The sequence below is a fragment of the Diceros bicornis genome, chromosome 31, assembly GCF_020826845.1.
Source record: "Diceros bicornis minor isolate mBicDic1 chromosome 31, mDicBic1.mat.cur, whole genome shotgun sequence".
Taxonomy (NCBI): domain Eukaryota; kingdom Metazoa; phylum Chordata; class Mammalia; order Perissodactyla; family Rhinocerotidae; genus Diceros; species Diceros bicornis.
The window spans coordinates 21,723,938-21,739,750 of record NC_080770.1 but is presented as its reverse complement, the minus strand read 5'-3'; the positions used below and the strand labels follow the sequence as shown (position 1 = coordinate 21,739,750).

General features: G+C 33.7%; 1 protein-coding gene across 1 annotated transcript; it reads right to left on the bottom strand.

The window, feature by feature from the left end:
• Nucleotides 1-4,180: 4,180 nt before the first annotated feature.
• On the bottom strand, nt 4,181-5,113 carry LOC131395818 (olfactory receptor 5T2-like). The gene has a single exon (XM_058527637.1). It carries the CDS (start codon nt 5,111-5,113, stop codon nt 4,181-4,183), a length of 933 nt encoding a protein of 310 aa, XP_058383620.1.
• Nucleotides 5,114-15,813: the final 10,700 nt, after the last annotated feature.

Here is a 15,813-nt window from a genome sequence, read left to right as displayed (position 1 = left end):
CTTAGTATCCTAGGTTTTTCCTTATCAGTTTCCACCACGCCAGTCTGCTTCAGCCTCAGCTGCCCACAGAGAGCCTACCCCTCAATACTCTTTCTTCTTAGTATCACTCAGAAACTCTGAATCCTCTTTATTTAGTCAATTTCCTTTCTTCTGCCAAATAAGCCAGTCCTGTCCTATCAGCCTGACTTCTACTTGCTTAGCTCTCCTCTCTGTTATTTTGTTCTGGCATTCCTCCCTTCCCTTTCCAACTCACACCTCTTTCTTTTAAAGTGCTTAATGCCTGTTTTGATTTTTTTAAATTAATACTTATAGTTTTTATTTGTTAAAGTTTGATCACTTTGTTTTACTTGGGTAGAGAAATGAGTGGAGGAAAATGCTAACATTATTTAGTGTTGTCTGTTCTCAGAACTATGCTAGGCATTTTGAAATAATGGCCTCATTATTCTGCAAGAATGTCCAAGAAGATGGATATAATTACTTCTGTGTCTGATCAGACAATTGGGACTCAATGTGATTGCTACTGAAAGGATGTTGGTTAATGGTATGGTTTTATGGTTTTGTTAGCTTGTTTGGATGGTTAGTTGGTTGGTTGGTTATTAGTCCATCAATTACTAGCTGTGTCATTTCTATCAAGTATTTATATTCTTGTGTTGTGTGAATTAAATGAGAAAAGGCACCTACCTATACAGGTTAGTTAGTACAGAGCCTGGTAACAATGGATGCAAAATAGTTGGTACCAGTAGTTAGTGTTATTAGCATATTTTGAATGATTTAATGTGGTTTCTTATTTCAGTCCCAGTAATTCATTCTACCTTACTGAGGGCTTTTATAGTTGAAATAGAAATAGCAAGTGAATTATAATTTTGCATATTCAGAAATCTGGGTCACGTGATATCTAGCTATATATTTAACAAACGAATCAAGTTCTGCTCTCCCACAATCTGATTCTCTCTTAAATCCGTGGTGTGTGTTTGTTTTAATTTAGAGATGCTTTATTCCATACGTCAAATATATCTGGAGCTGATCTGATGATGTTGCATCAGCTATCCCTTATCTCTTGTCTCCTACCGCTGCATCTAAAAAGAATTGCACTGGCATACACAGTATGAAAACCAGCAGATGGGTGGTGTGGTTCCCTGACAGGGAGATGAACTAGGCCACAACAGTGAGAGCTCCGAATCTTAGCCACTAGACCACCAGGGCTGAATCTAATTGCATATGTCCTTGCGTAGTAAAAATTCCCTCTTTTACTGAAATATAATTGATGGCAAAGCTAGGGTTGCTTTTTATTTCACTAATTTTATGTCACTGAAATAAAGTTTCTGTAGAATAGTCCCAGTTTTCTCCCGTTTCTTTAGAATCTTGTTTGATTTTACATTTGTTCCTGGTAAGAGTTATTTAAGTTTTCTACATATAGTTCTTTTCAAGTTTGTTTTTGAAAAAAACATTGTATAGGCTTACTAAAATAATAAATTCTCAGTAAATAAAACTGTAAAAATCACCTAATGTTAATCATTTTATGTTACAATGTGGATGAGAAATAATGTTTCAAATTAATTTTTAAGTAGCTTCTGAAATGATTTTGAGAGTATGTTCTATTAGTCTATAACTGTAGAATTTGTCTGAAACTTATTTAAATGTGGATTGAATTAGGGACAAACTGCATCTCGATATGAGTTCTCAGTGTCCGCCAGCAACATAGAGACTGACTGTTGACACCAGGAATCTTTCTATTTTAGGATTTATCACCCTGGGCAAAACAAATACTTGCTTTTATTGATGTTAAGTCATTTATTAGGTCTTGTGGACATAAAATCTTATATTTTAAAGAAACTTAAGAAGCTTTTTATCTGGTCTAAAACATCCATCAATTCTTCCAGTTTGAAGGCAGAAAACATTCTTTTTTGTACTAAGAGGAAATATATTCCCTGTAATCACACTTCATTATCCTGTATAAATGCTTAAGCAGTCTAATTTGTCAATAGGGATGCTAGACACAATTGTTTAAGTCATGTCACCAACACTTCTTTTTTACCAGAGGTAAACCCTGTCTACGATTTGTCATTCATATGTAACCTGTAATTGGTTAACTATATATTTATGTACTCATTAATAAAACACTATAATTTTGCAGCTATTTTAATTAATTTATATTATATACTGCATATCTTCTTCAGCAAAGTTCTTTTTTTATTCAGATGCATGATTTTGGTCTCGCCCATGTTAATTCATTTAGCTATACATTGTTCCCTGATTTTGCTGGGGATGTAAATTTCTTAGACATTTAAAAATTGTTTCCCAAAGTGATTGTGACTTTTATATACCCAACAGCAGAGTGGGAGTGTTGCCTTTACTCCATATCCTTGCCATCCCTTGGTAGTCCCAGACTTTTCAATTTTTATCAGTGTTATGATTGTGAGTGTTTTATAACATTTTACATTCATCTCTTCCAGATCATTATTAAAGCAAAGTGCATGCATTGGCCTAAAGAGGTTTCTTCTTTTGTGAATTGTGTATTCTTTGTCCATAGTTCTATATAATTTTAGTGCTTTATTAATTAATTCAACAGATGTTTAATTATATCTATTTTCTTGAGTCTATGGCAATTTCTTTTACTATATTTGTAATTATTTTTTTCATTTAGATTTCTAAAATTTTAAAGCATAACATTTTTATCTATCTTTGTGATTTTAAGTTGTGTTTAAGGATCTCTTCAATGCTGAATCACACACACACACACACACACACACACACACACAAGGTCAGTCCCCGTTTGCATGGTTTGGTATGCAAAGATAATGAATCAGTGACCAAGGTTTGATTTTGACATTTGAAGGAAGGAATCATTTGAACAGCAGTGGGAAGAACTTTTCAAACTGGAGAAAATAAAGGCAGAGAAATTGTGGTAGGAATATATGATGGTAAGAGATGTTCTACACAAGAACTCTTGAGTTGTTATTTAAATTTAATAATCCCATATTGGGGAAATATCCTTAGGTTGGACTCTAATTTTAAGGATATTGTCTAATTGGAATTAAAAAATAATACCCCTTGAGGAAGAGAATGAGTTTTCACAAAAAAAGAATTAATAAACTAATAAATAAAAATGAAGGATCAAAGAGTGAACACTACAACATAAAATTATCTTTGAAGGAGACAGATCTTTGCAATGAACATGAGGACTGCGGAATCAGGACTTACACATTCACATAGGGGAGACTCTCTTCTGTGCCTTGGCTCTTGCCGGGGGCACTGAGGAGTGTGAGATCTGCAAGGGCATCAGAGAGTGATAGGGATCAAGGAAAAGAAAGCTAACAGTTGAGCCAGGGCCAGGTCTTAAGGAACCCCATAAAGATGGGCCAGGGCTTAGTGGCAGGAAGAGCTCAATCTGCCTGACAGCTGTACCTTATTCTCTGAATTGTGCGTTTCTTTTGTTATTCTTAATTTTAAGCATTATCTTCATAAATGTTAATGCCTAGACTTAGTTTTCTGAGAGAAATTAAGGTGTGTTTAATGTCCATGCTCTGGATGAAATAACAAAATAGGGAGAAGTGCACCTTCACAAATCAGCGTGGTAATGATGCCAGGAATTTGAACAAGTTTTCTGTGGTTCTCAAACCACTGTCTGTGATTAGACTGGTGTCAAAGCATAAATCTAATGATGGAGGCAGAGTGCTTTGAACTGAAGTCAGAGAGCAATGACTCCTTGGAAAGTGGTCTGAGATTATGTGAGCTGTGCTTTTGCTATTGATTAGGTGGTATTTGATCAAGCTAGTCAGATATAATTATACTGCTATTTATAATTGCAACTATGGGAGCATATACATTTGAATTATGTGGAGATGAAGGGAAACAACACACAACATTCTAAAGTAAAGGTTACGTATATATACGTCTGGGTGTGCACATTTCTATCTACATCAGTGTAGTTTCTACATACATATATGTGTATATACATATATCAGTAGAAACATATTAAGCAAATGGATGATACAGTTTTTTCTGCATATAAAAACAGCATAGGTAGACTGTTAATTATGATCTTTATTTTAAAATATCCAGTAAAACAGAAATACATTAATAAATTAAGACAAACAATTTTCATCATATCCTCTTGATATTGAGACACAGAATATCACTCTCAATTTTTTAAATTCAATTTTTACTATGAACATTTGCTTTATTGATAAACTATTTTTTTCCTAAACATATTTTGCATTGCCTCTTTTACATCTTTGTTCCTCAAACTGTAGATGACGGGATTCAACATGGGAATCACAATGGTGTAAAATATTGACACTATCATGTCGTGATCAAAAGCATAGCTGGAACTTGGTCTCACATACATGAAGATAAGTGTACCGTGAAAAATTGACACTCCAGTTAGGTGAGAGCCACAGGTAGAAAAGACTTTTCGTCTCCCTTCAGCAGAATGCATCCTCAGAATCACCACCAGAATGAAGCCATAGGAGATGAGGACGATCAGGATAGTGACTATCTCAATAAAGCCCGCGGAGTAAAAGAGTAGAAGCTGGTTTGTGTGAGTGTCAGAACAAGAAATAGCGAGGAGAGGAGGGATGTCACAAAAGACATGTTTAATTTCATTGAATGCACAGAAGGATAGACTAAAAGTAGCCACTGTGTGTAAAGTAGCATGCAAGATGCCACCAACATAGGAAGCAATGATCAGTGGCACATAGACTCTGGGTGACATGCTAAGTAAATACAGGAGAGGGTTGTAGATTGCCACATAGCGATCATATGCCATTGCAGCCAGGAGAAAGCATTCTGTGGTCCCAAAAGTAGTAGCGAGAAACATCTGTGTTGCACATCCAAGGAATGAAATGACTTTACTCTTTGATATAAAATCTACTAACATATTCGGAGTAACTACTGAGGAAAAGCAGGCATCCACAGATGATAACACACTCAGAAAATAGTACATGGGACTGTGGAGCCGGGAATCCCCAATGACCAATACAATCAGTCCCAAATTTCCTATCAGAGTAAACAGGTAGATGGCTAGAAAGAGGAAGAATAAGATGCTCTGCAGTTCAAGATTGTCTGTGAAGCCTTTCAGTACAAATATAGTAACTTCAGTGACATTCTTCATGTTGACACCTCATGGAACAAGTTGAAAATATTCATAAAATTAAAATTCATTTACTGCAAATAGAACAAATAATATTGTGACCCAGGGTGGTGAGCTATGTCTTCATATTTATTTTTTGCGATGTATAATTCCCCAGTTGCAGATCAGGAAATAGTGACAAGACAGTGGGTCAAGTGTTCATGTCACTCACTGCAGAATCAAATGGCTCAGTCACTGGCTGAATTCATATAATTTTTAATACCATCAGGTCAACCGGTTAATTTACCACTGTATTCTGTTAGCTGTTTTCATATTAAATCACATTAAAACACCAAGCGATTGGCTAAAAAATAATTTCCTTCTGACATCCAAACGTGAGATAGTACATCAGCACACAGAGCATTGGAATAGAATATCAGCGCTCTAGACCTTTCAGTCATTGTGTAAAGTGATTTGCTATAATCTATTCACCTGTACAGTTAATATTTATTGTACAATATTGGAGTAAATATTGAAAGACAAAATGTGTTAACGAAATTGAATCTTTACAATTATGTTAAATATAAAATGTTCTGAATTAAGTTGATTCTACAGAGAAGCAGCCTCCTGGATTGTAACATTTTATGAGCTAATCTCTAAACATTTTCTAACTCTTTTAAATCTTCTTGGGCATTTCTGAAAGAACTAATCAAGGTTTTTTCAGGATGATGGGCCACAATTGAATTAAGCAATTATATGACAACTTATATTTCATTCAAATTTATTTCTCAAATACTAAGAATTACGTTGTCCTTTTTTTGACTAAATAATTGGTCATATTTATTACTTTTGGATATCCAAATTACATATGCTTTTCAACTCCCTCAAAAACTGTGGTGAAAAGAGAAAAATTATTCTGAAAATATATGTGATTTTTTCAAGATATTATACTTGTTTAGGTATTGTTTATTATGGATTCATGAAATAACTAGATAATTGTTATTTGAGTCACAAAGTCATTCATAAAAACAGTAAATAAACTATAACAACAAAAATAAATAATGCTTACAACAAGATATAAAACTTAATATTTAAGATCAAAAAAGTAGAAAAGAAAGAAGGCATAGCAGAAATCTTTCTTGGATGATCCCATTGTTAAACAAATTAGGAGTCAAACCTATACCTGAATCAAAATTTTCAATTATTAGCCCATAATATAGCACAGAGTGAAGGAAAGATTTTATTCAAGTTATTATTATTATTTTAGTATTTTATATAACCAACTACAGGAAATTTGAGTCAATCTTATAGGCAAATAATATTCTGTACATTATTTAAATTCTAATGCAAGTCAGGCTCCAATTTCAATACTTTGACATGGATCTCATCAGAAAGAGAAAGAGCCATTTGGATTAAAAAAGTGATGGAAGGAGAAGAAAGTATAGATCAACAGTCTTCCTGGAAAGACAAAGTCAGGATTCCCTAGAAGAATTGTCAAGACCAAGAGAAAAAATTTTTGTAGAATTATTGGAAAGATAAAAGGCAGAGAAAACAAGAAATATTCATATAAGACATCAGAGAAGGCAGAATTTAGTTTGAATCCTACGCAGTGGAAATAAATTTACAACAAAACAAATTAGGGCGATCAAGCCACTTAACTGAATATTTTTTAGTGACTCTAATACTATAGGATACTTTTAAGTGTGTTAATTTCAAGTGTGTTAATAATTTCATTAGAACACCTCCAAATATGTGGAGTTTTTTATTATTTTAAAGAGTCATGGGAAAGTTGACAGGGATATTAACCAAACAGAGGTTGAGACAAGTGTTTATACAGAGGCAAAAGAGATTATGGACATGAGGGGTAAAAGGTGAAATAAAAGAAATAAAATACAAATTTGATGAATATGATGAAATCTATTTTTTTTAAATGTGACCAGGAGTCACAAGAAAAGGATCAGCCCCAATACAATTCTTGACATCAGTTCAATGATATGCCTTATTCAAGACAAATAGCATTGGATTTAGAATTTGAAAGTATGGGTTCATTGGCCAAGTTCATGATTAAAATCCTTGTGTAATATTAGACTTTCTCTCCAAAGTTTACTCCTCTTTAAATAGTAGTATATTTGAGTGACCATGAAGATAAAATAATATACAGAACTGTAGACTAATTAAACTGTATAAGACAATAAATATATAAAGCAATTCGCTTTAAATATGCCCATTTTTAGTTACAAATTTAAGATGACCTTATAATTGAACTTTGTCATCAGATGTACTTATTTTTAAAACATTTGCAAATATTAGGTCACAAAATTAATATAACTAATCATTGAAAAATACATGTGACCAGACCCTTGAGCCAGGTATTTCCTTCTTTAGCTACATGTAATAAGTTTTGTGATTATTAGGACATACAAAAACAAACAAATTAAACAAGGATTAAATCCAATGAATTGCATTTTGATTATGATTTTTTTTCTTCTACTCACTCTTTATGTCTCTCGACTATTCTTTAGAGAGTAAAGAAGTTTTTTGAATTATGTGATCTGTTGATACCAAAAATACTCACACATCACCGCAATTCAATGTGCTACATTACAATGACCTTAAGTTTACTTGGGTAAATAGGATAGTGAAAGACTACAATATTAAGTACCTCCGCTAAATTTCTCTTGAAACTGGTATTTCTACTAGATGCCAAAATAAAATTTATACTGGGTGTAGATAAGTCAATATTAGAATACATTGAAAGGACTCAGAGTTATAAGAAGAAGATGACCATGATTCTTGAAGAATTTAATAGTATAACATCAACTTTTAAAATCAATGTAATGCCACTTCTAAAAATACAATTTTAATAGAAGGCAGAAAATTCCAAATATCTTTGGCTCAACATTGAAGCACTGTTTGCAAAGGCAGGGAAAGTAATAACAGCCACGTATTGACCACATGCAACTGGAACAGACTTTTATGCGTGTTACATTATTTCACCTTTATAGCAACTCTCACAGCTCATAAGTACCAGAGCCAAGATTCAATATCGTGTCTCCCTCACAGCGCATGCACTTTCACCATTTTATAGTGCGTCCTGTAATACCACAACTTCATTCTGTAACTGACTTCCCCACTTGTCATCCTCAGTAAAATAAAACATGATTCTTGATGCGTACTTAGATTTTTTTAAACAATGAGACTAGAGAAATATTATGAAATATGAGTAATCTGAAGTGGCTTCCACATCACAAAATGAGCAAAATAAAAGAATAATTATAGCAATTACCATTATAGCAAAATATAAGCTCTCAGATAGTTGAGTAATCAAATGTTTTCTTGCCCTTCATTGGTAATTTTTTCTTATTGTTCTCGCTTTATTCTGATCTGTCTTCCTCTATCAGGAAATGAAAGCACACACTCAATCCGGAGCACTCTCACTTAACTCTGCAAATGTAAATTCAATAGTTTCCATTTTCTCTGCTGTATTTATTCACCTGCAATAAGCACCAGCTAAGGGTTTATTACTGGGAATTTCATAATAACATATTTGACCTTGATATTTTAGGTTCTATCTCCTAAAATATTCTGCAAATGACCTGAAATTTTTCTTACCTCTGGAACAGCAAAAGCAGGTTTAAATACACTATGGATCTGATTAATTTAAATTGTTTATAAGTACTTACTCAACTGTTGATGAAACCCACAGGAAATTCCCCAAGGGGAATCTGACCCAATTATCTTCTGGTTCAAAACAGCAACATGATAATTGACTCAATAATAAAAAAGAAAATGGTTCTGGAATAATTCACTGCATGTTGACATTTATTGAATAAATAGGATCTTTTGGCCTCTGACTTCCAAAGATGCTAAAGATTTGCATTTTCCTAATGATTCATGATGTTAAGTGTTTTTTCATATTGACCTGTTGGCGATTTGTATGTCTTCTTTGTAGAAATGTCTATCTACATTTTCTGGAAATATTTGCTTCCCTTCCATAGGTTGCATTTTCACTTGGTTGATCATTTCCTTTGCTGTGCAGATTTTTAGTTTGATGTGTCCCCAGTTATCTAATTTTGCTTTTGTTGCCTGTGCTTATGGTGTCATATTCATGATCATTGCTAAGCCCAATGTCATGAAGTTTTTCCTTTATATTTTCTTCAAGGAGTTTTACAGTTTCAGGTGTTAAGTTTAAGCCGTTAAGTTGACTTTTGTGCATGGTGTAAGATAAAGATGGAATTTCATGCTTATGCATATGAATAGCCCATTTTTCAAACACAATTTATTGAAGTGACTATCCCTTCCCAATTGTATATTATTGATACCCTTGTTGAAGACCAATTGACCACATATGGGTGGGTTTATTTCTGGGCTCTTTGTTCTGTTACATTGGCTTATGTGTCTATTTTTATTCCAATACCCAACTGTTCAATTACTACAGCTTTTCAATATATTTTGAAATCAGGAACTGTGATGTTCTTGTTCTTCTTGCTCAAGATTTCTTTGGACATTTGAGGTCTTCGGACATTTGAGATCACATGAATTTTCCATTTCTGTAAAAATAAATACACTTGGTTTTTTGATAAGGATTGCATTGAATCTTTAGATCAATTTGGATAGTATGGACATTTTAACAAATGCAAATTAAAACCAGAATTGGATATCATCTTGCACCTGTTAGGATGACTATTATTACAAAAAATATGATAATAAGTGTTGGTGAGTATGTGGAGGAGTTAAAACCCTTGTGCACTCTTGGTGGGAATGCAAAATGTTGCATTAATTATTGAAAACTGTATGGAGATTCCCTCCAAAAATTAAAATTTAATTACCATATAATCCAGCAATCCTATTTCTGGGTATATTTCCAAAAGAACTGAAGTCTAGATTTCAAACAGATATATGTACTCCCATGTTTATTGTGGAATTATTCACAATAATCAAGACACAAAACAACCTAGATGTTCATTGAAAGATGAATAAAGAAAATGTTATATATATATGTATATATATAACAGAATATTATTCAGCCTTAAAAAAGGAGGAAATCTTATCATATGCTACAATATGGATGAACCTGTAGAACATTATGCTAAATGAAATAAGCCAATCACAGAAGGAACAATACTGCAGAAGTCTACTTATATAAGGTATCTACCTTACACATCAATTATACCTCAATAAAGTGGTTATATATATATACGTTTTACACTAGATAAGAACTCTTTTTTTTAATTGCCCTCCATCACCATACACATGTGTCTTATCATCCCTTTTGCCATCCTCCCTCCACCCTTCCCCTCTGGTAACCACCAGTCTAATCTCTGTATTGATGTATTTCTTTGTTGATGTTGTTTTTATCTTCAACTTATGAGTGAAATCATGTGGCATTTGACTTTCTCCATCTGACTTACTTTGCTTAATATAATACTCTCAAGGTCCATCCATCTTGTCTCTAATGGCAAGATTTCATCTCTTTTATGGCTGAGTAGTATTCCATTTTGTATATATACCACATCTTCTTTATCTATTTATCCATTGATGGAAACTTAGGTTGCTTCCAAGTCTTAGCTAGTGTTAATAATGATGCAATGAACATAGAGGTGCAAATATATTTTCACACATGTTTTCATGTACTTTGGATAAGTACCCAGAAGTGGAATAGCTGGATCATGTAGTAGTTCTATTCTTAATTTTTTTGAGGAATCTGTATACTGTTTTCCATAGTGGCTGCACCAGTTTACATTCCCACCAGCAGTGTATGAGGTTTCCCTTTTCTCCACACCCTCTCCAACACTTGTTGTTTATTTTCTTGCTAATTATAGCAATTCTGAATAGCATGAGGTGATATATCATTGCAGTTTACATTTGCACTTTCCTAGTAATTAGTGATGTTGAACATCTTCTCGTGTGCCTGTTGACCATCTGTATATCTTCTTTGGAAAAATATCTGTTCAGATCCTCTGCCCACTTTTTAATTGGGTTGATTTTTGTAGTCGAGTTGTATGAGTTATTCATATATTTTGGATATTAACCCCTTATCAGATATCTGATTTGCAAAATATTCTCCCAATTTTTAGGTTGTCTTTTCATTTTGTGGATGGTTTCATTTGCTGTGCAGAAGCTTTCTAATTTGATGTAGTTCCATTTGTTTATTTTCTCTTTTGTTTCCTTTGCCTGGTGAGACACAACATTCAAAAAGATACTGCTAAGACTGATGTCAAAGACTACATTGACTATATTTTCTTCTAGGAGTTTTATGGTTTCAGGTCTTACATTAAAGTCTTTAATCCATTTTGAGTTAATTTTTCTGTATGGTGTAACGTAATGGTCTACTTTCATTCTTTGCATGTGGCTGTCCAGTTTTCCCCAACAGAATTTATTGAAGAAACTTCTTTCTCCATCGTATGTTCTTGGATCTTTTGTCAAAAATTAGCTGTCTATAGATGTATGAGTGTATTTCTGGGCTTTCAATTCTGTTTCATTTATCTGTGTGTCTGTTTCTGTGCCAGTACCATGCTATTTTGGATACCATAGCTCTGTAGTATATTTTGAAATCAGGGAGTGTGATACCTCCAGCTTTGTTCTTTGTTCTCAGGGTTGCTTTGGCTTTTCAAGGTCTTTGTTGTTCCATATAAATTCTAGGTTTCTTTGTTCTATGTCTGTGAAAACTATCATTGGGACTATGATAGGTATTGCATTTAATCATCAAATCACAAGGGAAGGGGGCAAGAGAAGAATTAAGGAACAGAGAAGAACTACTTCAAACACCCAGAAAAAAAGGAAAGAAATGGCGATAAATACATACTTGTCAATAGCCACTTTAAATGTCAATGGACTAAATGCTCTCATCCAAAGACATAGAGCGTCTGGAGGCAGGCCTGGTGGTACAGTGGTTAATTGCGCACCCTCTGCTGTGGCAGCCCGATGTTTGCAGGCAAAATTGTGGAAAGAGTAGAATAGTCACTGGTTGCCAGGGGTTTTGGGGGTGAGAGGATGAAAAGGCAGAGCACAGAGGATTTTTATGGCAATAAAAATATTCTGCATAATACTATAATGATGGATTCATATCATTATACATTTTTCCAAACTCATAGAGTATACAACAACGAGTGAAACCTAAGGTAAGCTATGGACTTTGGGTGATTATGAAATGTCAATGTAGGCTTATTAATTATAAAAAATGTACCACTCTGGTGGAGGATATTAATAATGGGGAAGGTTATGCACAACATGGGGGCAGAGAGTGTATGGGAAATCTCTGTACCATCCTCTTAATTTTATTGTGAACCTAAAACTGCTCTAAAGAAAATAAAGTAAAAAAAAAGGAAAATTGAGTAAAATTGAGACAAGGCAGGAAGAAGAAAATTCTCATTAATTAACCCAGAATTTCCCCCAAAACATTTCCTAAATATGAAACATACAAGTAGCAACAAACAAATTAAAAATGAGCAAAGAACAAAGAGAAAGAAAAATAAATAGAGGACTACTTTGACAAAATTATATCACAGAAACTTCTATTAACCCCAAAGTAAAATTTTTTAAAGTGTCAAGGCACCCAAAAGCAGCAGAATCTTGTTGGAATCAGCACTTTTTTGCCAAGCACAGGGTGAAAAAGGAAAGGGAAGTATTAACTGGATCTATGATCCTTGGGACCTAGAAACTGAAAAAAAAAAGAAGCACTACTACAAGGAGAGGACAACTTACAGAGTGGGGATCTCAGCTCAATCAGGCTGGGAAAATGGAAAAGCCCTTACGTGCTCCAAGTGGCAGGTGAATGACTCCCCCTCACACCAGACCCAGGCTCAGTGAGGGATTCACAAAGAAACTGTAGGAGACCAAAATGCTTGGTTATTCAGGTCACCGGAGATCTCAGAAATATACAGCACATACTCTCTTCCAAAAGGACAAGGCTTCACCTTGAGGAAACTAATGCTAAGAGATGAATGCCAATGAATAGGGCAGAAACACTGGGAAGGAGTGTTTGAAATAAGGAAGGGGGTCTGAAAGACATAGGTCTCAGAAAGTACTGTTACAGCAACATATAATGTCTAAAGTGCAGAATATCATTTTGGAAGGTAAGGTCTATCCAGCTATGGGACTCAAGGAACTCAGGTAGAAGTGGCAATGAGTTAGGCTTAGCTCGGAGAGCCTAAACAGTTATATAAGACAATATTTAAAGGCTATGAAAACATGTTAGTGATTCCTTGAGCAAGAAACTGGAGAAGCTACCTTGATCTATCTCCAACCTACGTTAAGTATCTTCTTATGATAGTCAGAATGCCCATCACATTTAAACATGGGGCAGGTGGATAAAAGGATTAATGTATTCTCATAGTAAGTAACTTGCAAATAAATAAAAATAACAAAACAGTGTTCCAAAAGTTACTAAAATCATCTAATGAAGTGAGGACATATAGCAAGCAAACTAGTATGATAATTTAATGTCTTAATATCAAATAAAATTGAAAATAATAACTAAAGTTTTACCAAAATCATGGAGTATATTAGTGTATTAGAAATGAGATGGGTAGACATTAGGAGGATTTGAAAACGTGATTAAGAGAATAGAGAAATTAACTAGAAAGAAAACAAAATATCATAAATAAAAAATAATTTAGTAAAATACAAGAGTAAGTAGTAACTCTTGAAGCAGTTAGGGAAGATAGAAAAGAGAGATATGAAAAAAAATCAACTTGAAATAGCGAAAAATAGGTAAGAGTTTGAGAGAAACTGACAGATAGATGCTAAACTATAATTTTCATATGTTAAAAACGTGACTAATATCAACATAAATTGGCGAATAGCAAAATTTATTAACTTTCTCAATAATGGAGGAATCAGTAAGAAGATAAGACATTCAAAGAGTGTTTACACATCGGGGCTTATTGATTTACTACAAAATGTGCAACAAAATAAGAGTGTTTCCTTTCTAGTTTTTATTGAAGAAAATATACACATGGAAAAGTACTAATATCATAAATGTTCAGCTTGATTAATTTTCACAGTCTGGACATAACCCTATAAAGAAGACCAAGACTAAGAAGTGGAACATTGCCAACACCCTAGATGCCTCCCTTACACTGTCTTCACGTCCCCATCTCCTGTACAACAAAAGTCTCCCTTCTGAACCAAAGACTGATTTATGCAATAGCTAGTTTTTAAAGTTAGGGTAATTATGTTTTAATATAAATTGATAAAAACCCACCATTTTTAGGTTACAGTGATGTGAATTTTGTCAAACTCGCATAATTGTGTAACTGTAATCAATGTACAGAACATTTTCATCCCTCTAAAAAGTCTCATCACACCACTTTACAGTCAATCACCTGCCCTGACCATACAGGTCTGGCACCAACAGCTGTGTTCTCCATTTTTATATTTTTGCTTTGTTCAGAATGTGATATAAGCAGAATCACATTGTCTGCAACCTTTAGAATTTGGCTTCTTCCACTCAGCCCAATATATTTGAGATCCATTCGTGTACTTGAATATATCAATAGTGTTATCCCTATTAATTGCTGAGTAGTATTCCATTCCATGGATGAAACAGTTTATCCATCCTCTAATTGATGGAGATTTGGATTGTTTCCACTTTGGGAATACGGTTAATACAGCTACTGTAAACATTGGAATCCAGGTCTTTGTGTGCATCTATGTTTTCATTTCTCTTGGGTAAATAAAGAGTTAGATTGCAGAGTAATATGGTCAGGGTATGTTTCACTTCATAAGAAACTGCCAGATTATTTTCTAAACTGGCTGCACCATTTACATTCCTACCAGCGGTGGAGGAGAGTTCCAGCTCTCCATCCACGTGAGCGAGCACTTTGTATTGTCAGTTATTATTATACTTTTAATCTTGACTCATTCTGATAGATGTATGGGATTACATTGTTATTTTAAATTGCACTTCTTTCCCTAACATTAGATGGTGTTTAACACTTTGTCATGGGCTTAGTTATTGTCTGTGGTGAAATGTTTGTTCAAGTTTATGCTCTTTTTTATTGTTTTTCTTTTATTTTGTTTTTGAGTTCTTTATATATTCTGGATATGTGTCCTTTATTGGACAAATATTTAGAAAATATTTTGTACAAGTCTGTGGTTTGTTTATTCTCTCTACAATGTCTTTCTCAGAGCAGAAGATTTTAATTGTGATGAAGTACAATTTATCACTTTTTTCTCCTATGGTTCATGTGTTTTGAGATTTATCTAAAAATTTATAACTAAACCGTGGTCACACAGATGCCCTGTGTTTTCTCTAGAAGGACTTATATTAAGCTTTAAGATTCATTTTGAGAAATGTTTTATATATGGTGAAAACAGTGAGTCAGTGTTTCATTTTTTGTGGCATAAAGCTATTCTACAAATTAAATATCATTTTTTAGAAATACTATCCTTCCCTTATTTTTCTTAGAAATTTTGTCAAAAATCAATTGATAATATTGACCACAGATGTGTAAATCTATTGCTAAAGTCTCTAGTCTGTTGCACTGATCCAAGTGTCTATCTTTTCACCAGTACCTCACTCTGATTGTTTTAGCTTTATGGTAAGTCCTGAAATCAGATTATGTGAATATTCCAACTTCTTCTTTTTCAAAAATTATTTTTTCAAGATTCTTTGCTTTTTCATATAAATTATAGAATCAGAGTGTAAATTTCTGCAAAAATACTTATTCACTTTTAATTGCGGTCGCTTGGAATCTGTAGATCAATCTAGGATTGCATTTCATTAATAGATCAATTTT